Genomic DNA, 25,724 nt, shown 5'->3' on the forward strand with positions numbered 1-25,724 from the left:
GTCAGGAGCTGATATAGTTGAGGGCTGGTATATTTCGGAGCTGGTGTAATCAGGAGCTGATATAGTTGGGGCTGGTATACTTCTGAGCTGGTGTAGTCAGGAGCTGTATAATTCGGGGCTGGTATATTTCAGAGCTGGTGTAGTCAGGAGATGATATAGTTGAGGGATTGTCTAATGCTGTTATGAACACAGAGGACAGACTGAAGTTTTGTAATCACCTTTTACTCAGAAGAATATGATAGTATATCTGTGTAAGGCTAATAATACTCGGCCATGTCCCGTAATGTGATGGCCACCACTTCCTCCTGACAGATCGTACAGTGCACAGTACTGAGTCTCAGCGCTGTATACACAGAACGACGGACCTGACTTCCCTTTTTTCACTTCTGGTCAGAAAAATGTGTTGAGATGTTTGTTAGTAAATGTCGTTTTCTCTGAAGGTCGTGCGGCAGCGGAGACCTTTGTGGTTTCACTTCATGACTGAAAACTTATTTTAGTTACTTCTCTGAGTTGTGAGAACAGAAAGAAGAACCATCTTACAGAAACCACGATCAGGATAGGTACAGTTTGCTGATGTATGTGAGGTTCACAGTTTCATGCTAACCTGACACTTTCTGGAGGCCATCACGATTACACAGTAATGGTATTATTAGGACCACCCTTGCTCATCTGTCCTATGAGGGCACATAAATAAAATGTAGGAGATCCCACGCACAGGACCCTCCATTTTATCCAGAACAGGGAGGCACTCACGAGGAGTTTACCTGTAAACATTCATCATGGATGGATGTTCGTTCAAGTGCTTGATAAGTTGCAAGAAAAAAAAAATCAAAATCAAAACTTTCCAGAATATCTATAATGGTGCAAAAATGTCTGTTGCCGTGAGATTGGTGCAGTAATGCTCCAGGTCTTCAGGGGAATCAGCAGTGAACGAGCTCCTCTCTGACCTAATGGATATCAACTGTACTAAGTAAAATATGTTTTGGTGGAGAACTCCCATAGATGTAGCTGCTGGAGCGATCTGTCCGCGTGCCGCAGTCTGCCCCATCTATAGTTGTAGAGAGGAGGACCAGGCTAACAGTCCCTTCTGTGTGACTGGGCCAGAACTGTTGGGACTGTCACCATTATTCCGGGGAGGGGGGGGGGGAAGAGATTTCTGACCGGAGTAGTTCAGGACTCCTGACTGGTGGGGGTGGGTCCGACTTATATACAGTACAGACCAAAAGTTTGGACACACCTTCTCATTTAAAGATCTTTCTGTATTTTCATGACTATGAAAATTGTCCATTCACACTGAAGGCATCAAAACTATGAATTAACACATGTGGAATTATATACTTAACAAAAAAGTGTGAAACTACTGAAATTATGTCTTATATTCTAGGTTCTTCACAGTAGCCACCTTTTGCTTTGATGACTGCTTTGCACACTCTTGGCATTCTCTTGATGAGCTTCTAGAGGTAGTCACCGGGAATGGTTTTCACTTCACAGGTGTGCCCTGTCAGGTTTAATACGTGGGATTTGTTGCCTTATAAATGGGGTTGGGACCATCAGTTGTGCTGTGCAGAAGTCTGGTGGATACACAGCTGATAGTCCTACTGAATAGACTGTTAGTATTTGCATTATGGCAAGAAAAAAGCAGCTAAGTAAAGAAAAACGAGTGGCCATCATTACTTTAAGAAATGAAGGTCTGTCAGTCCGAAAAATTGGGAAAACTTTGAAAGTGTCCCCAAGTGCAGTTGCAAAAACCATCAAGCGCTACAAAGAAACCGGCTCACATGAGGAACGCCCCAGGAAAGGAAGACCAAGAGTCACCTCTGCTTCTGAGGATAAGTTTATCCGAGTCACCAGCCTCAGAAATCGCAGGTTAACAGCAGCTCAGATTAGAGACCAGGTCAATGCCACACAGAGTTCTAGCAGCAGACACATCTCTACAACAACTGTTAAGAGGAGACTTTGTGCAGCAGGCCTTCATGGTAAAAGAGCTGCTAGGAAACCACTGCTAAGGACAGGCAACAAGCAGAAGAGACTTGTTTGGGCTAAAGAACACAAGGAATGGACATTAGACCAGTGGAAATCTGTGCTTTGGTCTGAGGAGTCCAAATTTGAGATCTTTGGTTCCAACCACTGTGTCTTTGTGCGACGCAAAAAAGGTGAATGGATGGACTCTACATGCCTGGTTCCCACCGTGAAGCATGGAGGAGGAGGTGTGATGGTGTGGGGGGGCTTTACTGGTGACACTGTTGGGGATTTATTCAAAATTGAAGGCATACTGAACCAGCATGGCTACCACAGCATCTTGCAGCGGCATGCTATTCTATTGCATTTAGTTGGACCATCATTTATTTTTCAACAGGACAATGACCCCAAACACACCTCCAGGCTGGGTAAGGGCTATTTGACCAAGAAGAAAAGTGATGGGGTGCTACTCCAGATGACCTGGCCTCCACAGTCACCAGACCTGAACCCAATCGAGATGGTTTGGGGTGAGCTGGACCGCAGAGTGAAGGCAAAAGGGCCAACAAGTGCTAAGCATCTCTGGGAACTCCTTCAAAGTTGTTGGAAGACCATTCCCGGTGACTACCTCTTGAAGCTCACAATGTACAATTTTTATAGTCATGAAAATACAGAAAAATCTTTAAATGAGAAGGTGTGTCCAAACTTTTGGTCTGTACTGTAGCTCTGAGTGCAGGAAGACGGGACTTTTGGCAGGGAACGAGAGTGTAATGACAGAGACGGTTGACTCCCTCTCAACTTACCCACACCAGCTGTCCGTGCCTTCATACCCGGTTAGTGAGTCCACCCCGAGGCACCGCTCAGCCATGGACCGAGTCGCAGCCACCGTGACATCCGCTTACCACCACGGACGCACCGCTCAGCCAAATCCCTGCGGTGCCCACTGAGAACCGGCTTGCTACTAAGGCTGTGACCGCTGGACTGTGGTCTTCTACTGCGGCCTTGTCTACTGAACTGTTTGGTTCATCCGCTGTGCCGCAGACCTACACCTCTACATCATATTGTGCCCATACCTGGAGACCACGTGCCGAAGGACCCGGTGGATTCATCACCGCGAGGAGACAGTGCATCGCCTTTCTGCGGGAGCAGATCGGAGACATCTCGTGAGTCACCTGCCTGGGCAGTGGGGTACTCGGCACCGGTCGCTTTAAAAGGGGATGTCACGGTGGCTACGACCCCGTCCATGGCCCTGGGCACTCAATTAAATGGGGAAAAGTCTTTAAAGAGATATTTAGTAATAAAGTCTATTTGTGACACCACCTGTGGTTCTTGGTCAGTGGGACCGACGCTGCTTAAAGGGGTCCTCTGGGGTGATGATGTTGTTGCAGCAAGATGGTGACGCTTCCCACAGGTGAAGCGGGGTCTCCATGGCTCCCAAGGTATATAGCAAAGATGGTGGGTTGCCGGTAAATAAGTTGAGGACACAGAGTTGTAAAGTCTTTACCTGGTTAATTGGTAGAAGCAGTTCACAGACCAGGATACCAGGCACGGGTGGTGATGTGGTCCGACAGTCTTGGAGGCTAAGGTGATCCCTCTCCCAGGTAAAGTCCATAAGCCTTCCTACTCATGCTAATATGCGAGGTCTCTGCTGCCTGCAGCTTGGTGGCAAAGTCCTCTCACTCCTGTCCTAGAACAGATACCCATATGATGGGCATCTTGAGCCGTTTTACAGGGTCTCTATCATGACCCGGGCTCTTCAGGTGCTGCTTCACCTCCTGGCGTGGTGTGGGCAAATCACATACAGTTCTAAGCCCTCCAGTTCTGCTATGTGTCCTAGAGTACAACAAAGCCTCGGGCTCCCATTGACCGGTTCCTGTGCTTCGGCTCTAAGGGTGCCCGGTCACAGTTCCCCTCTGAGCCCCTTGCTTTCTCCAGGGTGCTCCTTTCCTTAATTGCTCCACTACATTCAACAACCCCTCGGGTTCTAGTCCTTCCAGGAGCTGCAGCTCAGTCCTGGCTGCACGGCTCCGTAGTCTGCTCTCTGCTCCAGACTTCCTTTTCTCTCCACTCTCTCCCCAGAGTGATCTAACTTCTCCTCCAGACCAGAACACTTAAAACTGAGCGAAGCTCCCCTGAATCCGGGTCCTGAGATCCCCCTTCTGGCCTGGATTAAGAATGTGTTGTTTGTAGGTGCTTACCTGGTAAAGAGAATCCTCCTTGCCTCCAAGCATGATATCGCCCTCCCCGAAAGGAAGGCAATATCACTGTAACAACCGGTTACCTGGGGTGTCACACTAGCGCCCCCTGTGGCACCACCGAGGGATCTTCCAGCCACCTTCCACCAAGGCCCAGAGACTGATGAGTTAAACTGTTGTTACCTTTATTATTGTACCCCCTGCTTTACCTACTATCATTATATATAAAGAAACACCTGTTAACCCTCGCTCTGCCTCCTGTGTGTTACTGTATCCCACGCACATGCAAAATTCCTAGACAGTCACATACATCTTCTCAGGAGGTGACGGAGTTGCAGCCTTTCCCTTTGTTTCCCAGTATGGAGCTCATGGTCCAGTAATCCTGGCTGAGTTTAGCCCTCAATCTAAGTATATGACAAAAGTATCCGAGACCCACAGACGACTGATTGTAGGTCATTTTGGAATTCATTCACAGTTTGATCCCAACATGCAGGAATCATGATCCGTGACCTCCTCCGTTCTCGACCCAAATCTCCTGACTGTGTCCTCACTTTCCTTCTCCTCTCCAGGTGTTTGTCCCGTTACCGCTCCATGGACGGATATCGTGAATTTCCCACCCAGTGTCACAGAGATTGAAGCTGACGAAGTAGTGGAGGCGTCCTGCCAAAAGCGGTATCAGCAGAAGAACGTCACACTGCAGTGTAGAGAGGCGTCCGGAGAGTTTGTCCTGTCCCCGCAGAGCGATGGCGATTACTGTGTCGGTAGGGGCGGCTCAAATGCGTTATTACTTTTCTTACTTATTTTATGCCTTTTTTTAAATAAAAGAACAGTCAAAGTTACAAACTATTATTTCCTAATAGCCCCTGACAGGCAGATTGGGAAATGAAAAGTAGAAGAAATGCCTCCATACTTTACACTGCAGGCTACATTAATAATAATAATTAATAATAATAATTTGTATTTATATAGCGCCAACATATTCCGCAGCGCTTTACAAATTATAGAGGGGACTTGTACAGACAACAGACATTACAGCATAACAGAAATCACAGCTCAAAACAGATACCAGGAGGAATGAGGGCCCTGCTGCTCGCAAGCTACAAACTATGAGGAAAAGGGGAGACACGAGAGGTGGATGGTGACAATTGCTTTAGTTATTTGGACCAGCCATAGTGTAAGGCTCGGGTGTTCATGTAAAGCTGCATGAACCGGTTATCAGCCTAAGTATGTAGCAGTACAGACACAGAGGCTATTAACTGCATTAAGTGTATGAGAACATGATGAGAGGAACCTGATTTTTTTTTTTTTGAATGGGCCACACATGGATAGTTAGGTTAATGCGTTGAGGCGGTAGGCCAGTCTGAACAAATGCGTTTTTAGGGCACGCTTAAAACTGTGGAGATTGGGGATTAATCGTATTAACCTAGGTAATGCATTCCAAAGAATCGGCGCAGCACATGTAAAGTCTTGGAGACGGGAGTGGGAGGTTCTGATTATTGAGGATGCTAACCTGAGGTCATTAGTGGAGCGGAGGGCACGGGTAGGGTGGTAGACCGAGACCAGAGAGGAGATGTAGGGTGGTGCTGAGCCATGGAGTGCTTTGTGGATGAGGGTAGTAGTTTTGTACTGGATTCTGGAGTGGATGGGTAACCAGTGTAATGACTGGCACAAGGTAGAGGCATCGGTGTAACGGTTGGTGAGGAAAATGATCCTGGCAGCAGCATTCAGGACAGATTGGAGCGGGGAGAGTTTGGTAAGAGGGAGGCCGATTAGTAGAGAGTTACAATAGTCCAGACGGGAATGAATAAGAGAAACAGTAAGAGTTTTTGCAGAGTCGAAAGTAAGAAAAGGGCGAATTCTAGAAATGTTTTTGAGATGCAGATAAGAAGAGCGAGCCAGTGATCGGATGTGGGGGGTGAATGAAAGCTCAGAATCAAGTATGACCCCAAGGCAGCGGGCATGTTGCTGGGGAGTAATGGTGGAACCACCCACGGAGATGGCAATGTCAGGCAAAGGTAGGTTAGTAGAGGGAGAGAACACGAGGAGTTCAGTTTTTGACAGGTTCAGTTTCAGATAGAGGGAGGACATGATGTTAGAGACAGCGGTAAGACAATCACTGGTGTTATCTAAAAAGGTCGGCGTGATAACAGGAGAAGAAGTGTATAATTGGGTGCCATCAGCATAGAAATAGTACTGGAAACCAAATCTACTGATTGTTTGTCCAATAGGGGCAGTATAAAAAGAGAAGAGGAGAGGGCCTAGGACTGATCCTTGAGGAACCCCAACAGTAAGGGGAAGGTAAGAGGAGGAGGAACCAGCAAAACATACAGTGAAGGGTCGGTCAGAGAGATAGGAGGAGAATCAGGAGAGAACGGTGTCCTTGAGGCAGATGGAGCAGACCATAGTGAGGAGAAGCTGATGATCCACAGTGTCGAATGCTGCGGAGAGATCCAATAGAATTAGCATGGAGTAATGACCATTAGATTTAGCTGTTAGTAGATCATTAGAGACTTTAGTGAGGGCAGTTTCAGTAGAGTGTAAAGAGCGGAAGCCAGATTGAAGAGGGTCGAGAAGAGAGTTATCTGAGAGATAGCGGGTAAGACGGGAGTGGACCAGGCGTTCGAGGAGTTTAGAGATGAAGGGAAGATTAGAGACAGGTCTATAATTAGCGGCACAGTTTTGGTCGAGGGAGGGTTTTTTAAGTAATGGATGTATGATGGCATGCTTAAATGAGGAGGGAAAAATACCGGAAGTGAGAGAAAGGTTGAATATTTTTGTTAGGTGAGAGGTGACAGCTGGGGAAAGGGACTGGAGGAGGTGTCACGGAATGGGGTCACTGGTGCAAGTGGTCGGGCGAGAAGATGCAAGGAGCCTGCTTACTTCTTCTTCTGTAACTGGTTCAAAGTCAGAGAGTGAACTAGATGCAGTACATTCAGAGAACTAGAACATTTCCTGGCTAAATACCTTTAATAATACAATGTTTTTGGGATGGTTTAGTATTTCGGTCTCTATAAAAAAAAGGTGGAAATATCATGAACATTCAGCTGCCTTCAGGAGGTGCTTTTGACTTACGGATCTCTATAGCTCCACTTCCCCCTTAATAAACCTGTCAGCTCCTGTTAGGACAATGCTCTTAGAAAACAGTGAGACCTGAGTAGACACTGTCCCTTTGTCACCCTTTATTCCTCTCCTGCTGTGAATGGTTCTGTGCTCGTCTCCTGTCCGCAGAGATATGGGGGGGCAGATGTTCAGGCTGCAGTGTCGGGAGGATTCTGGGGAGTTTCTCCTGTCTGAGGCAGGTGGTCTCCTCACGTGTGTCGGGGGGTTCAGTTCTGATCCATCTTTATTCAGGAATGTTCCGACAAGATATTTTCTGATGCACTTTGACTAATAAAGTAACAGATCCTGAGATTCACTCACTCCTTACCCTAAAGATTTGGCGCCCTTCTTCTGTCAGGTATATACAATCCAGGAATATACTGGACTGACAACCACTCTCCTCTGTGTTCTGCTGTTGTCGCTGGGCCTCCTCCTGGCAGCTTCCTGAAGATGATATAAAACCTACAAGATATAGTTGGGGGCTGGTGTATTTCGGGGCTGGTGTAGTCAGGAGCTGATATAGTTGGGACTGGTATATTTCAGAGATGGTGTAGTCAGGAGCTGATATAGTCGGGGCTGGTATATTTCAGAGATGGTGTAGTCAGGAGTTGATATAGTTGGGACTGGTATATTTCAGAGCTGGTGTAGTCAGGAACTGATATAGTTGGGGCTGGTATATTTCAGAGATGGCGTAGTCCGGAGCTGATATAGTTGGGACTGGTATATTTCGGAGCTGCTGTAGTCAGGAGCTGATATAGTTGGGGTTGGTATATTTCGGAGCTGGTGTAGTCAGGAGCTGATCAGGGCCGGTTTTAGGCAAAGTGGGGCCCTAGGCAAAGTTTAAAATGGGGCCCCAAATGCTAACATATTGCACGTCACACAGAAGCATTTCGGTTGTATTTACCTGCGCTGATCTCAGGCCGCTAAACGAGTGTGATCGACAATACTGAAGTCGTTGGACGCTTGTTTCCCGGCCTCTTTCCACCATCTGAGAAAGAATGATGGGACAGAACCATCACTAATAGATCACTAACAGATCACCATACAGGATCATGTTATCAACAGCACATCTACAGTTTACACCGGCGATGTGCTGCTGAGAACAATGATTTTTATTCCGGCATAAACAATCCAATCACCCAATGAATATGCAGCATTTTGCTTGTTTAGTATAATACACCCCATAGTCCTCCATATATTATAATGTGCACCACAGTCCTCCATATTGTAAAATGCACACGCCATAGTCCTCCATATAGTATACAGCAGAGCCCACAGTAGTATACAGCAGAGCCCCCAGTGGTATACAGCAGAGCCCACAGGGGTATACAGCAGAGCCCACAGGGGTATACAGCAGAGCCCACAGGGGTATACAGCACAGCCCCCAGTGGTATACAGCAGAGCCCCCAGTGGTATACAGCAGAGCCCCCAGGGGTATACAGCACAGCCCCCAGTAGTATACAGCACAGCCCCCAGTGGTGTACAGCAGTGCCCCCAGGGGTATACAGCAGAGCCCCCAGTAGTATACAGCAGAGCCCACAGGGGTATACAGCAGAGCCCCCAGGGGTATACAGCAGAGCCCCCAGGGGTATACAGCAGAGCCCCCAGGGGTATACAGCAGAGCCCCCAGGGGTATACAGCAGAGCCCCCAGGGGTATACAGCAGAGCCCCCAGGGGTATACAGCAGAGCCCCCAGGGGTATACAGCACAGCCCCCAGGGGTATACAGCAGAGCCCCCAGGGGTATACAGCACAGCCCCCAGGGGTATACAGCACAGCCCCCAGGGGTATACAGCACAGCCCCCAGGGGTATACAGCACAGCCCCCAGTGGTATACAGCAGAGCCCCCAGTAGTATACAGCACAGCCCCCAGTGGTGTACAGCAGTGCCCCCAGGGGTATACAGCAGAGCCCCCAGTAGTATACATCACAGCCCCCAGTAATATACAGCAGAGCCCCCAGTAGTATACATCACAGCCCCCAGTAATATACAGCAGAGCCCCCAGGGGTATACAGCAGAGCCCCCAGTAGTATACAGCACAGCCCCCAGTGGTGTACACCACAGCTCACATCCCCCCCTCTCCTCTCCCCTCCTCCCCTCTCCTCTCCCCGTCCAGTAAAAAGAAAAAAAAAAACAAAACACAAGCTCCTCACCTCTCCACACGTGCCCGCGCTGCTCCTGTGTCGGTGGCTGCAGCTGCTCTGCCTGGGACACAGTGAGTGCGCGCGCACCCGCTGTGTCAGAGGCAGAGCGGGGAATGATGGGAGAGGGGGCGTCAGGTGACGCTCTCTCCTCCATCATTGCTTTGAACTGTACCGGCAGACGCCGGTACAGTTCAATGCGGCGGGGGAGTCAGCGCTGGCGGCAGGCGGGCCCCCTGCCTCACAGGGGCCCCCTGCCTCACAAGGGCCCCATAGCGGCTGCGTGATTTGCCGCTAGCTGGGGGCCCCTGGGGGAGTGGGGGGCCCCTGGGGGAGTGGGGGCCCCAGGCAGCTGCCTGGTCTGCCTGCCCCTAACGCCGGCCCTGGAGCTGATATAGTCAGGGCTGGTATATTTCAGAGCTGGTGTAGTCAGGAGCTGATATAGTTGGGACTGGTATATTTCGGAGCTGGTGTAGTCAGGAGCTGATATAGTCAGGGCTGGTATATTTCAGAGCTGGTGTAGTCAGGAGCTGATATAGTTGGGGGCTGGTATATTTCAGAGATGGCGTAGTCAGGAGCTGATATAGTTGGAGCTGGTATATTTCAGAGCTGGTGTAGTCAGGAGCTGATATAGTTGGAGGCTCACATATTTTGGAGCTGGTGTAATCAATAGATGATATAGTTGGGGCTGGTATATATCGGAGCTGCTGTAGTCAGGAGCTGATATAGTTGGAGGCTGGTATATTTTGGAGCTGGTGTAGTCAGGAGCTGATATAGTTGGGGCTGGTATATTTCAGAGCTGGTGTAGTCAGGAGCTGATATAGTTGGGACTGGTATATTTCAGAGCTGGTGTAGTCAGGAACTGATATAGTTGGGGCTGGTATATTTCGGAGCTGGTGTAGTCAGGAGCTGATATAGTCGGGGCTGGTGTATTTCGGAGCTGGTGTAGTCAGGAGTTGATATAGTTGGGACTGGTATATTTCAGAGATGGTGTAGTCAGGAACTGATATAGTTGGGGCTGGTATTTTTAGGAGCTGTTGTATTCAGGATCTGATATAGTTGGGGCTGGTATATTTCAGAGCTGGTGTAGTCAGGAGCTGATATAGTTGGGACTGGTATATTTCAGAGCTGGTGTAGTCAGGAACTGATATAGTTGGGGCTGGTATATTTCGGAGCTGGTGTAGTCAGGAGCTGATATAGTCGGGGCTGGTGTATTTCGGAGCTGGTGTAGTCAGGAGTTGATATAGTTGGGACTGGTATATTTCAGAGATGGTGTAGTCAGGAACTGATATAGTTGGGGCTGGTATTTTTAGGAGCTGTTGTATTCAGGATCTGATATAGTTGGGGCTGGTATATTTCAGAGCTGGTGTAGTCAGGAGCTGATATAGTTGGGACTGGTATATTTCAGAGCTGGTGTAGTCAGGAACTGATATAGTTGGGGCTGGTATAGTCAGGAGCTGATATAGTCGGGGCTGGTGTATTTCGGAGCTGGTGTAGTCAGGAGTTGATATAGTTGGGACTGGTATATTTCAGAGATGGTGTAGTCAGGAACTGATATAGTTGGGGCTCGTATTTTTAGGAGCTGTTGTATTCAGGAGCTGATATAGTTGGGTTTGGTATATTTTGATGCTGGTGTAGTCAGGAGCTGATATAGTTGGGGCAGGTATATTTCGGAGCTGGTGTAGTCAGGAGTTGATATAGTTGGGACTGGTATATTTCAGAGATGGTGTAGTCAGGAACTGATATAGTTGGGGCTGGTATATTTCAGAGATGGCGTAGTCCGGAGCTGATATAGTTGGGGCTGGTATATTTCAGAGATGGCGTAGTCCGGAGCTGATATAGTTGGGACTGGTATATTTCGGAGCTGCTGTAGTCAGGAGCTGATATAGTTGGGGTTGGTATATTTCGGAGCTGGTGTAGTCAGGAGCTGATATAGTCAGGGCTGGTATATTTCAGAGCTGGTGTAGTCAGGAGCTGATATAGTTGGGACTGGTATATTTCGGAGCTGGTGTAGTCAGGAGCTGATATAGTCAGGGCTGGTATATTTCAGAGCTGGTGTAGTCAGGAGCTGATATAGTTGGGGGCTGGTATATTTCAGAGATGGCGTAGTCAGGAGCTGATATAGTTGGAGCTGGTATATTTCAGAGCTGGTGTAGTCAGGAGCTGATATAGTTGGAGGCTCACATATTTTGGAGCTGGTGTAATCAATAGATGATATAGTTGGGGCTGGTATATATCGGAGCTGCTGTAGTCAGGAGCTGATATAGTTGGAGGCTGGTATATTTTGGAGCTGGTGTAGTCAGGAGCTGATATAGTTGGGGCTGGTATATTTCAGAGCTGGTGTAGTCAGGAGCTGATATAGTTGGGACTGGTATATTTCAGAGCTGGTGTAGTCAGGAACTGATATAGTTGGGGCTGGTATATTTCGGAGCTGGTGTAGTCAGGAGCTGATATAGTCGGGGCTGGTGTATTTCGGAGCTGGTGTAGTCAGGAGTTGATATAGTTGGGACTGGTATATTTCAGAGATGGTGTAGTCAGGAACTGATATAGTTGGGGCTGGTATTTTTAGGAGCTGTTGTATTCAGGATCTGATATAGTTGGGGCTGGTATATTTCAGAGCTGGTGTAGTCAGGAGCTGATATAGTTGGGACTGGTATATTTCAGAGCTGGTGTAGTCAGGAACTGATATAGTTGGGGCTGGTATATTTCGGAGCTGGTGTAGTCAGGAGCTGATATAGTCGGGGCTGGTGTATTTCGGAGCTGGTGTAGTCAGGAGTTGATATAGTTGGGACTGGTATATTTCAGAGATGGTGTAGTCAGGAACTGATATAGTTGGGGCTGGTATTTTTAGGAGCTGTTGTATTCAGGATCTGATATAGTTGGGGCTGGTATATTTCAGAGCTGGTGTAGTCAGGAGCTGATATAGTTGGGACTGGTATATTTCAGAGCTGGTGTAGTCAGGAACTGATATAGTTGGGGCTGGTATAGTCAGGAGCTGATATAGTCGGGGCTGGTGTATTTCGGAGCTGGTGTAGTCAGGAGTTGATATAGTTGGGACTGGTATATTTCAGAGATGGTGTAGTCAGGAACTGATATAGTTGGGGCTCGTATTTTTAGGAGCTGTTGTATTCAGGATCTGATATAGTTGGGGTTTGGTATATTTTGATGCTGGTGTAGTCAGGAGCTGATATAGTTGGGGCAGGTATATTTCGGAGCTGGTGTAGTCAGGAGTTGATATAGTTGGGACTGGTATATTTCAGAGATGGTGTAGTCAGGAACTGATATAGTTGGGGCTGGTATATTTCAGAGATGGCGTAGTCCGGAGCTGATATAGTTGGGGCTGGTATATTTCAGAGCTGGTGTATTCAGGAGCTGATATAGTTGGGGCTGGTATATTTCGGAGCTGGTGTAGTCAGGAGCTGATATAGTTGGGGCTGGTATATTTCGGAGCTGGTGTAGTCAGGAGCTGATATAGTTGGGGCTGGTATATTTCGGAGCTGGTGTATTCAGGAGCTGATATAGTTGGAGGCTCATATATTTTGGAGCTGGTGTAGTCAGGAGCTGATATAGTTGGGGCTGGTATATTTCGGAGCTGGTGTAGTCAGGAGCTGATATAGTTGGGGCTGGTATATTTCAGAGCTGGTGTAGTCAGGAACTGATATAGTTGGGGCTGGTATATTTCGGAGCTGGTGTAGTCAGGAGCTGATATAGTCGGGGCTTGTATTTTTAGGAGCTGTTGTATTCAGGATCTGATATAGTTGGGGTTTGGTATATTTTGATGCTGGTGTAGTCAGGAGCTGATATAGTTGGGGCTGGTATATTTCAGAGATGGCGTAGTCAGGAACTGATATAGTTGGGGCTGGTATATTTCAGAGATGGCGTAGTCAGTAGCTGATATAGTTGGGGGCTGGTGTATTTCAGAGCTGGTGTAGTCAGGAACTGATATAGTTGGGGCTGGTATATTTCGGGGCTGGTGTAGTCAGGAGTTGATATAGTTGGGGCTTGTATTTTTAGGAGCTGTTGTATTCAGGATCTGATATAGTTGGGGTTTGGTATATTTTGATGCTGGTGTAGTCAGGAGCTGATATAGTTGGGGCTGGTATATTTCAGAGATGGTGTAGTCAGGAACTGATATAGTTGGGGCTGGTATATTTCAGAGATGGCGTAGTCAGTAGCTGATATAGTTGGGGGCTGGTGTATTTCAGAGCTGGTGTAGTCAGGAACTGATATAGTTGGGGCTGGTATATTTCGGAGCTGGTGTAGTCAGGAACTGATATAGTTGGGGCAGGTATATTTCAGAGATGGCGTAGTCCGGAGCTGATATAGTTGGGACTGGTATATTTCAGAGGTGGCGTAGTCAGGAGCTGATATAGTTGGGGGCTGATATATTTCAGAGCTGCTGTAGTCAGGAGCTGATATAGTTGGGGGCTGGTATATTTCGGAGCTGGTGTAGTCAGGAGCTGATATAGTTGGGGCTGGTATATTTCGGAGCTGGTGTATTCAGGAGCTGATATAGTTGGAGGCTCATATATTTTGGAGCTGGTGTAGTCAGGAGCTGATATAGTTGGGGCTGGTATATTTCGGAGCTGGTGTAGTCAGGAACTGATATAGTTGGGGCTGGTATATATCGGAGCTGGTGTAGTCAGGAGCTGATATAGTTGGGGCTGGTATATTTCAGAGCTGGTGTAGTCAGGAACTGATATAGTTGGGGCTGGTATATTTCGGAGCTGGTGTAGTCAGGAGCTGATATAGTCGGGGCTGGTATATTTCGGGGCTGGTGTAGTCAGGAATTGATATAGTTGGGGCTCGTATTTTTAGGAGCTGTTGTATTCAGGATCTGATATAGTTGGGGTTTGGTATATTTTGATGCTGGTGTAGTCAGGAGCTGATATGGTTGGGGCAGGTATATTTCGGAGCTGGTGTAGTCAGGAGTTGATATAGTTGGGGCTGGTATATTTCAGAGATGGTGTAGTCAGGAACTGATATAGTTGGGGCTGGTATATTTCAGAGATGGCGTAGTCAGTAGCTGATATAGTTGGGGCTGGTATATTTCAGAGATGGTGTAGTCAGGAACTGATATAGTTGGGGCTGGTATATTTCAGAGATGGCGTAGTCCGGAGCTGATATAGTTGGGGCTGGTATATTTCAGAGATGGTGTAGTCAGGAACTGATATAGTTGGGGCTGGTATATTTCAGAGATGGCGTAGTCAGTAGCTGATATAGTTGGGGGCTGGTGTATTTCAGAGCTGGTGTAGTCAGGAACTGATATAGTTGGGGCTGGTATATTTCGGAGCTGGTGTAGTCAGGAACTGATATAGTTGGGGCTGGTATATTTCAGGGATGGTGTAGTCAGGAACTGATATAGTTGGGGCTGGTATATTTCAGAGATGGCGTAGTCAGTAGCTGATATAGTTGGGGGCTGGTGTATTTCAGAGCTGGTGTAGTCAGGAACTGATATAGTTGGGGCTGGTATATTTCGGAGCTGGTGTAGTCAGGAGCTGATATAGTTGGGGCTGGTATATTTCAGAGATGGTGTAGTCAGGAACTGATATAGTTGGGGCTGGTATATTTCAGAGATGGCGTAGTCCGGAGCTGATATAGTTGGGACTGGTATATTTCATAGATGGCGTAGTTAGGAGCTGATATAATTGGGGCTGGTATATTTCAGAGATGGCGTAGTCCGGAGTTAATGTAGTTGGGGCTGGTATATTTCGGGGCTGGTGTAGTCAGGAGCTGATATACAGTAGTTGGGGGCTCTTATATTTCGAAGCTGCTGTAGTCAGTAGCTGATATAGTTGGAGGCTCATATATTTTGGAGCTGGTGTATTCAAGAGATGATATAGTAGGGGCTGGTATATTTCGGAGCTGGTGTAGTCAGGAACTGATATAGTTGGGGCTGGTATATTTCAGAGATGGTGTAGTCCGGAGTTGATATAGTTGGGGACTGGTATATTTCAGAGCTGGTGTAGTCAGGAGCTGATATACGGTAGTTGGGGACTGATATATTTTGGAGCTGGTGTAGTCAGGAACTGATATAGTTGGGGCTGGTATATTTCGGAGCTGGTGTAGTCAGGAGCTGATATAGTTGGGGGCTGATATATTTCGGAGCTGCTGTAGTCAGTAGCTGATATAGGTGGAGGCTCATATATTTTGGAGCTGGTGCATTCAAGAGATGATATAGTAGGGGCTGGTATAATTCGGAGATGGTGTAGTCAGGAACTGATATAGTTGGGGCTGGTGTATTTCGGAGCTGGTGTAGTTGAAGCGATGGCCGGGGGACCACCACGGTGCAGGAAGACTACTGTACACAAGATGAGGTGCAAACAACAAAGGGTAGATTTATTGGGAGGCAAGGAATGAAGTGGGTGAGGAAGATGCAAACAGGGGTATGCAATGGCAAGAGACACTTTACAAGAGTTATAAACTTTATCTTATCCGTAAAATAGCATGGTGCTCCAGCTATTGCAGACTCAAAATATGTCTCACAAGCAAATTTAAACAATAAACAAATAACGATGCTACTCTACATATAACCTCCTTGGCCTTTACTAAGCAAGCCACACGGCTCCCGTGTACCAACTACTGAAGCCTACACAAGGCCCTATCAGGTGCACCAAACAGGAACAGACTCACGGTGATGTTGGGGACTCAGGTCCAGTCCCAGGGGGGCCCCTGCAGTCTAATGTGGTGGTGCGCACGGCTCTCTGTCATCTCTGTCAAGCGTGGTCTTCTCCTTGCTTCTGGATACTAGGGATGCTCCTGGAAACTGTAAGTCCCTTTCTCAGTATCTTTGTGGCTTCACAAACTAGCACAGAACAGCCACCTTTGCTGTACCCGGAAAAGTCTTGCAAATTTCACAAGTAGACTCTGTCCCAGGCTGTGAGACCTTTCTTGTAGCAAAAAGCACAGAGTTCTCTTGTAGCAGCTTCAACTCACACACACAGTTCAGGATCAACTCCTCCCCTTATTCTAGGGCAGTTTATCTTCACAGTCTATAGCAGGGGAAGCAGAACATTCCATCACACCAAACAAGGGGGTGCTGTCTCTTAAAGTGGCAGCGTGTTACTGTCCATAACAGCACCACCCTCTTACATGCCTCCTTTCTTAATGATGGTCATCCTCGGCCATCACAGCATCAAGGTCGAAGCGTAATGAAGGAACGTGCAATGCGGAAACAGCACCTTTAGAGGAGGCAACAAAGCTGGAACAACAGACAGAGCACACTGTTCTACATATCGGACTGGTGGAACCCCTGCATTAGACCTCTGGGATCTCCAGAGCTCTTGGCTGTCAGGCAAGGTTTGACTATCTTCCAGAGGAACACTTGCTACAGGAGTCATCGTGGGCTCTTGTCTGGTCTCGTTCTAGTGTGGTGGTACTGGTACATCCATGGGATTACTGTCTCTGTGTGACTGAGGACCCCCTACATCAGGGACGGTCCACCACTCATCATCAATTTCACCATCAGACATGACAGATTCAGGAAGTGGAGTAGCGCCTTCAGGCGACAATGGCGTAGAACAGATCTCAGACAGGCTGGGCCTCAGCATATTTCTGTGAAGTACACTAGGGGCGGACGCCCCACTCTCAATTTGCACCTTGTAGACAGGGCAGTTAGCATACACTCGCTCGATTACTCTATAAGGCTGTACTTCCCATCTCTCACTTAGTTTTCCCTTGGGGCGCTTCTCTCTGACTAATACTCGGTCTCCGGGTTGGAGTGGTAACTCTTGCGTCGGTTTACGGCCTGTATGCTCTTTTTCTTGCAGCTGATGACCCGCCAACCGCCGTATCGTTTGTAGTCGTTGCCGATGCTCTTTCACCCATGAGGTGACCGTTCGCTCCATCAGCTCCTCTGGCTGTTCCAAATTCAGCTCAATAATCTCTTGTCCAGCTCTTCCAAACAGCAGTAGATAGGGGGTATAACCCATGGTGGAGTGGACCCGATTGTTGTAGGTCCAGACCAACTCTGGCAGGTAATCTGGCTAACACGCCTTCTTATCCTCCTCCAACGTTCTCAGCATTTGAAGTAAGGTTTGGTTGAAGCGTTCACATGCTCCGTTGCCTTGAGGATGGTAAGGGGTGGTACGGGACCGCTCGATGCCATACATACAATACAGTTCTTCCATCACCTTGCCTTGGAAACAAGCGCCTTGGTCGGAGTGGATGCGCTTTGGGCACCCATACACCCGGATGAAGTCTTGACAGATGGCTCGCGCCGCCGACTCTGCAGTCTGATCTCTAGTCGGGGTAACTACTGCGAACTTGGAGAAATGATCAGTCATCACCAAACAGTACTGTAGCCCCCGGGCCGAGTGTCCCACGGGGAGATAGTCGATCATCAAGACTTCTAGCGGTTCCTTAGTTTGTATGGTCTGGATGGGTGCTCTCTGTTCGGTACTCTTAATGAGGTCGCATACTTGACATTGCCGGCAAACCTCTTCCACCACAGACTCCAACCGGGGGCAATACACATATCGCTGTAACCATTGGTAGGTCTTTGTGGGCCCGAAGTGAGGTCCAAATTCGTGGGCTTCTCTAGCTACTTCTTGAGCCATTCTTCCTGGGATGACCACCTGCCACCTTACTTCCATATCTTTTGGCTGTTGTCTTTTGCGATATAACACTGATTCTCACGCTTCCAGTCTATCCCACTGGTGTAAGATACTCTTCATTTCAGCGTCCAGATCATCGCTCTCTTGTTTGCCAGGCTTCTGCTTCTGAGTTAGACACCATTTTATCTGTCTCAGCCCTTCGTCTTCATCCTGAACATGTCCCTATTCCTCATTGGTTCTAACCAGGGACCGGGGTAGTGCGCAGGCCTCCCTTCTTGACTGGGCCGCAACCACTGGGGGCTTGAACTTATGAAAATCTGGAGTCTCCTCCTCTTCAAGTTGTTCATCGAGATCCCCCGCTGGAGTCTCCACAGTCACTCTTGACAGCCCGTCAGCATTTGCGTTTTCGGTAGCAGAGCGATAATGAATGGTAAAGTCAAACTTGGCTAGGCGAGCCACCCATCGTTGTTCTAAGGCCCCCAATTTAGCATTCTCAAGGTGGGCCAGGGGATTATTGTCTGTTCGAACTTGAATCTTGGTCCCTGCCAGGAAGCCCGCAAACTTCTCTGTCATGGCCCACACCAGGGCCAGGAGCTCTAACAGGAAGGAGCTGTAATTGTGTGGGTTTCTTTCGCTGTCTCGCAGGGACCTGCTGGCATACCCGATGACTCTCTCATGTCCATCCTGTATCTGAGAAAGTACGGCACCGAGTCCATGAAGGCTACCGTCTGTGTACAACAAGAACGGTTGATCAAAATCTGCATAGGCCAAAATCGGGGCTGAAGTAAGGGCATTCTTTATAGCCTGGAAGGCCTCGTCTTGTCTCTGGGCCCAAGGGATGTACTGGGTCTTCGACACTCCGGCGGTCCCCCTCAGCAGCTCATTCACGGGACCCGCCTCCTTCGCGAAGTCTTTGACAAACCGGCGGTAGTACCCGGCAAGCCCCAGAAAGGCCTGACATTCTCTCACCGTGCGAGGGACTGGCCACATCTGGATAGCAGCCACTTTTTCTGGTGAGGGTAGAACTCCATCTTGTGACACTATGTGGCCCAGGTACTCGATCTCTCTCTTGAAGAGGTGGCACTTCTTTGGCTTCACCTTCAGGTTATAAGCCCGCAGTCTTCCGAATACCTGTAAGCCGGGCAAGGTGTTCTTCGAATGAGGCCGAAAACACAATGATGTCATTCAGATAGATCAGGGAAGCCTCAAAATTTAAGTCTCCCAAACACTTTTCCATCAGCCGTTGAAATGTGCCCGGAGCATTGGAGAGCCCGAAGGGCATCCGGTTAAACTCAAACAGTCCCATAGGGAGGATGAAGGCGTTTTTTTCTCTGTCTTTCTCTGCCACGGCTACTTGCCAGTATCCGCTTGCTAGGTCCAGGGTGGAGAAGTACTTGGCTTTCCCCAACGCTGTCAAGGATTCCTCGATGCGGAGCAACGGATACGAGTCTCGAACAGTGCAGGCATTGAGTTTCCTGTAGTCTACACAGAACCGGATGGTCCCATCCTTTTTCTTGACGAGCACCACCGGGGCTGCCCAAGGGCTTTGACTACTCTGCAACACTCCTGAATCCAGCATCTGCCTCAGTAATGTTTTCACCTCTTAATACATATTGGGTGGGATCTGCCGGTATCGTTCTCGAATTGGACGAGCTTCTCCGGTCGGTATCTCGTGTGTGATTGCTTCAGTACAGCCGAAATCCTCGGCGTGACGGGCGAATGCGGCCTGATGTTCCCACAGCATAGCTTCTATTGCTTGCACACGCTCAGGGCCCAGAGCCTTCACATCCACTTCTATTTGATTAAGGATGACCCAGCCACTCCACTCCGGGGATGGCATCTCTTCGGCTCCCACAGCAACTGCTAGGGTCCACCCCGCACCTTCTTTCGGCGATAAAGACATCTCCTTCTGACTCACCACTTCGCCCTTATGTAGGTACACCAGGGCCAGATCTGTCCCTCGTGGCAAGGTGACCTCCCCGGGGCTCACATTCAAAGCTCTTATGGGGACGTGTCCTCGCTGGACCAAAGCTATCGTGCGAGCTACCATGACTTCTTGGTCCACTCCTCCGCCTACCACAGGCTGAACAATCACTTCCAACCCGTCAAGGTTGCGATGCATCCCCACTGGAAGGTATACTATAGTTTCTCACTCAGGAGGCAGGATTACAGGTTCTTTACCAGGAACCCTGATGACCCCTACCGTCTGATAGGATGGCACACTCTTCTGCATCCCACAGACGCGGATCAGTCGTTGAAAAGCTTCTTGAGTAGGCTTATGTGTAGTAGCCTTCTTCCATTATCCAGGTCCCCGTTTGGTAAACATAATCTGATCGAGTTCACATAGGATATTCATCCCCAGTACGACAGGCACATCTTCTTTGATAGGCCCAGGGACTAGCAGGATCCCTTTTCTCCCAACTTCTTGCCCACAGATTTGAATATTCATCCACACGACCCCTGTGACCGGGATCGGTTGTTGGTTGGAAGCAAACAAGCGGATCAATGTCTCTTTTTCTGGCTTGGCCAGGTCCTGGAAATGCTGCTTGAAATACGTTTCTGGCATTATGGTCACTTGTGACCCGGTATCTACCAGGCAATCCACTAGAACTCCCTCAAATTCAGCACGTAGGATGGGACTCCAAGCAATCAAGTGTTCGTTATGATATGGAGCGGCCTCTCTCCTCGCCTCCCCCGCAGAGTGCCGCACTACTGTGGGGGTTGGTAGTTTAACGGCGGCTTCCGCTGGCCTTGAGTATAGTTCCGACAATCTCTAGCAAGGTGCCCCCGTCCTCCACATTCCCAGCATTGGATGCCTCCTCCTCACCGGGAGGCACCTCGAGCCTGTCCTCGTGCCTCCGATGCCTGACGGGAGGGGGCTTGTTCCCACTGATCCCTTGTCGGTCGGGCTGAAAAATGGTTGCATGAGTATGGTGGGTCAGGCTCTTGTAGTTCCCCCACTCTTCGCTCCATCTGGGTCAGTTTCTCTTGCAAGTTAACAAGGGACCGCTGCAAGTCTTGCCCTTCCTGAGCCAGCACTTCTTGATGGTTTGGGTCCCCTCTGGAATTAGCGTCCTGGACACGCATCACCTCAAACGCATTGCTCTCTTCTTTACTTCGGGCCACTGTTTCCGCCAGGATTTGACAAAACGTAAGGGCCGGATCTGCCCGGACCCATTCTGACAGTGCTCGCCTCAAGGATGTGCTGTGCAGTCCCAGAATGAATTGCTCCCGGAGTATCCGGTCTTTAGAGCCCATGCCGCAAAATCCATTCGCCTCCTTTCTCTGCACCTCTGCGAACACTTCTTGCAGTGCTGTTGCATACTGAGAAATTCCTTCTTCCCACTGCAGCCTAGAGAAAAATTTGGCGCGAAGGTGTCCAGCGCTAGCAGTCTCGCCGTAGATCTCCTCCAGGAACTTCACTAGCTCCTTCAGGGTACTGCGGGTGAGTTCTGGTTGTAGGCAGACGTTTCTGCGGGCTTCTCCCTCTAGGGCAGTTAAAGCGATGTCGGCTTCAAGGTCTGGGCTGATGTTATAAATCTTCAGGGTGCTTTGCAGCCGGGAAACCCAGTCGGACAGTGGCATATTCTTGCCGTCAAACTTTGGTAGCACACTAAATATGGTGCCCATAGGGAGTGTCCTTGCAGGGGTTCCACCAATGCCCACAGCATCTCCATTAATGTTAGCATTCCTGCCATTGCGGTCTGCTGCGTCCATCTTGGTGACAGTACCGTGCTCGCAGCGCCACTTGAAGCGATGGCCAGGGGACCACCCCTGTGCAGGAAGACTGTTGTTTGCACCTCATCTTGTGTACAGTAAAGGGTAGATTTATTGGGAGACAGGCAATGGAAGGAACAAGGAAGATGCAAACAGGGGTATGCAATGGCAAGAGACACTTTACAAGAGTTATAAACTTTATCTTATCCGTAAAATAGCACGGTGCTCCAGCTATCACAGACTCAAAATATGTCTCACAAGCAAATTTAAACAATAAACAAATAACGATGCTACTGTACATATAACCTCCCTGGCCTTTACTAAGCAGGCCCCACGGCTGCCGTGTACTGACTACTGAAGCCTACACTAGGCCCTAACAGGTGCACCAAACAGGACCAGACTCACGGTGATGTTGGGGACTCAGGTCCAGTCCCAGGGGGCCCCCAGCAGTCTAATATGGTGGTGCGCACGGCTTTCTGTCATCTCTGTGAAACGTGGTCTTCTCCTTGCTTCTGGGTACTAGGGATGCTCCTGGAAACTGTAAGTCCCTTTCTCAGTATCTTTGTGGCTTCACAAACTAGCACAGAACAGCCACCTTTGCTGTACCCGGAAAAGTCTTGCAAATTTCACAAGTAGACTCCTTCCCAGGCTGTGAGACCTTTCTTGTAGCAAACAGCACAAAGTTCTCTTGTAGCAGCTTCAGCTCACAGACACAGTTCAGGCTCAACTCCTCCCCTTATTCTAGGGCAGTTTATCTTCACAGTCTATAGCAGGGGAAGCAGAACATTCCATCACACCAAACAAGGGGGTGCTGTCTCAAAGTGGCAGCGTGTTACTGTCCATAACAGCACCACCCTCTTACATAGTCAGGAACTGATATAGTTGGGGCTGGTATATTTCGGAGCTGGTGTAGTCAGGAGCTGATATAGTTGGGGCTGGTATATTTCAGAGCTGGTGTAGTCAGGAGCTGATATAGTTGGGGCTGGTATATTTCGGAGCTGGTGTAGTCAGGAGCGGATATAGTTGGGGCTGGTATATTTTGGAGCTGGTGTAGTCAGGAGTTGATATAGTTGGGGACTGGTATATTTCAGAGCTGGTGTAGTCAGGAGCTGATATAGTTGGGGGCTGATATTTTTCGGAGCTGCTGTAGTCAGTAGCTGATATAGTTGGAGGCTCATATATTTTGTAGCTGGTGTATTCAAGAGATGATATAGTTGGAGCTGGTATATTTCAGAGCTGGTGTAGTCAGGAGCTGATATAGTTGGGGCGTGTATATTTCGGAGCTGCTGTAGTCAGGAGCTGATATAGTTGGGGCTAGTATATTTCGGAGCTGGTGTAGTCAGGAGCTGATATAGTTGGGGCTGGTATATTTCGGAGCTGGTGTAGTCAGGAGCTGATATAGTTGGGGCTGGTATATTTCGGAGCTGGTGTAGTCAGGAGCTGATATAGTTGGGGCTGGTATATTTCGGAGCTGGTGTATTCAGGAGCTGATATAGTTGGGGCTGGTATATTTCGGAGCTGGTGTAGTCAGGAACTGATATAGTTGGGGCTGGTATATTTCGGAGCTGGTGTAGTCAGGAGCTGATATAGTCGGGGCTGGTGTATTTCGGAGCTGGTGTAGTCAGGAGTTGATATAGTTGGGACTGGTATATTTCAGAGATGGTGTAGTCAGGAACTGATATAGTTGGGGCTGGTATTTTTAGGAGCTGTTGTATTCAGGATCTGATATAGTTGGGGCTGGTATATTTCAGAGCTGGTGTAGTCAGGAGCTGATATAGTTGGGACTGGTATATTTCAGAGCTGGTGTAGTCAGGAACTGATATAGTTGGGGCTGGTATAGTCAGGAGCTGATATAGTCGGGGCTGGTGTATTTCGGAGCTGGTGTAGTCAGGAGTTGATATAGTTGGGACTGGTATATTTCAGAGATGGTGTAGTCAGGAACTGATATAGTTGGGGCTCGTATTTTTAGGAGCTGTTGTATTCAGGATCTGATATAGTTGGGGTTTGGTATATTTTGATGCTGGTGTAGTCAGGAGCTGATATAGTTGGGGCAGGTATATTTCGGAGCTGGTGTAGTCAGGAGTTGATATAGTTGGGACTGGTATATTTCAGAGATGGTGTAGTCAGGAACTGATATAGTTGGGGCTGGTATATTTCAGAGATGGCGTAGTCCGGAGCTGATATAGTTGGGGCTGGTATATTTCAGAGATGGCGTAGTCCGGAGCTGATATAGTTGGGACTGGTATATTTCGGAGCTGCTGTAGTCAGGAGCTGATATAGTTGGGGTTGGTATATTTCGGAGCTGGTGTAGTCAGGAGCTGATATAGTCAGGGCTGGTATATTTCAGAGCTGGTGTAGTCAGGAGCTGATATAGTTGGGACTGGTATATTTCGGAGCTGGTGTAGTCAGGAGCTGATATAGTCAGGGCTGGTATATTTCAGAGCTGGTGTAGTCAGGAGCTGATATAGTTGGGGGCTGGTATATTTCAGAGATGGCGTAGTCAGGAGCTGATATAGTTGGAGCTGGTATATTTCAGAGCTGGTGTAGTCAGGAGCTGATATAGTTGGAGGCTCACATATTTTGGAGCTGGTGTAATCAATAGATGATATAGTTGGGGCTGGTATATATCGGAGCTGCTGTAGTCAGGAGCTGATATAGTTGGAGGCTGGTATATTTTGGAGCTGGTGTAGTCAGGAGCTGATATAGTTGGGGCTGGTATATTTCAGAGCTGGTGTAGTCAGGAGCTGATATAGTTGGGACTGGTATATTTCAGAGCTGGTGTAGTCAGGAACTGATATAGTTGGGGCTGGTATATTTCGGAGCTGGTGTAGTCAGGAGCTGATATAGTCGGGGCTGGTGTATTTCGGAGCTGGTGTAGTCAGGAGTTGATATAGTTGGGACTGGTATATTTCAGAGATGGTGTAGTCAGGAACTGATATAGTTGGGGCTGGTATTTTTAGGAGCTGTTGTATTCAGGATCTGATATAGTTGGGGCTGGTATATTTCAGAGCTGGTGTAGTCAGGAGCTGATATAGTTGGGACTGGTATATTTCAGAGCTGGTGTAGTCAGGAACTGATATAGTTGGGGCTGGTATAGTCAGGAGCTGATATAGTCGGGGCTGGTGTATTTCGGAGCTGGTGTAGTCAGGAGTTGATATAGTTGGGACTGGTATATTTCAGAGATGGTGTAGTCAGGAACTGATATAGTTGGGGCTCGTATTTTTAGGAGCTGTTGTATTCAGGATCTGATATAGTTGGGGTTTGGTATATTTTGATGCTGGTGTAGTCAGGAGCTGATATAGTTGGGGCAGGTATATTTCGGAGCTGGTGTAGTCAGGAGTTGATATAGTTGGGACTGGTATATTTCAGAGATGGTGTAGTCAGGAACTGATATAGTTGGGGCTGGTATATTTCAGAGATGGCGTAGTCCGGAGCTGATATAGTTGGGGCTGGTATATTTCAGAGCTGGTGTATTCAGGAGCTGATATAGTTGGGGCTGGTATATTTCGGAGCTGGTGTAGTCAGGAGCTGATATAGTTGGGGCTGGTATATTTCGGAGCTGGTGTAGTCAGGAGCTGATATAGTTGGGGCTGGTATATTTCGGAGCTGGTGTATTCAGGAGCTGATATAGTTGGAGGCTCATATATTTTGGAGCTGGTGTAGTCAGGAGCTGATATAGTTGGGGCTGGTATATTTCGGAGCTGGTGTAGTCAGGAGCTGATATAGTTGGGGCTGGTATATTTCAGAGCTGGTGTAGTCAGGAACTGATATAGTTGGGGCTGGTATATTTCGGAGCTGGTGTAGTCAGGAGCTGATATAGCCGGGGCTTGTATTTTTAGGAGCTGTTGTATTCAGGATCTGATATAGTTGGGGTTTGGTATATTTTGATGCTGGTGTAGTCAGGAGCTGATATAGTTGGGGCTGGTATATTTCAGAGATGGCGTAGTCAGGAACTGATATAGTTGGGGCTGGTATATTTCAGAGATGGCGTAGTCAGTAGCTGATATAGTTGGGGGCTGGTGTATTTCAGAGCTGGTGTAGTCAGGAACTGATATAGTTGGG

The 25,724-nt window shown here is 48.3% G+C and overlaps 1 protein-coding gene across 1 annotated transcript in view; it reads left to right on the forward strand.

The window, feature by feature from the left end:
- Positions 1 to 25,724, forward strand: part of LOC143793118 (uncharacterized) — a 53,277-nt gene that overhangs the window by 10,941 nt on the left and 16,612 nt on the right. The window contains exon 3 of the mRNA XM_077279782.1: positions 4,721 to 4,912. Coding sequence (XP_077135897.1) covers positions 4,721 to 4,912 — 192 coding nt within the window. The remainder of the gene's footprint in view (positions 1 to 4,720; positions 4,913 to 25,724) is intronic.

Source organism: Ranitomeya variabilis, chromosome 1 (genome assembly GCF_051348905.1).
Source record: "Ranitomeya variabilis isolate aRanVar5 chromosome 1, aRanVar5.hap1, whole genome shotgun sequence".
Classification (NCBI taxonomy): Eukaryota; Metazoa; Chordata; class Amphibia; order Anura; family Dendrobatidae; genus Ranitomeya; species Ranitomeya variabilis.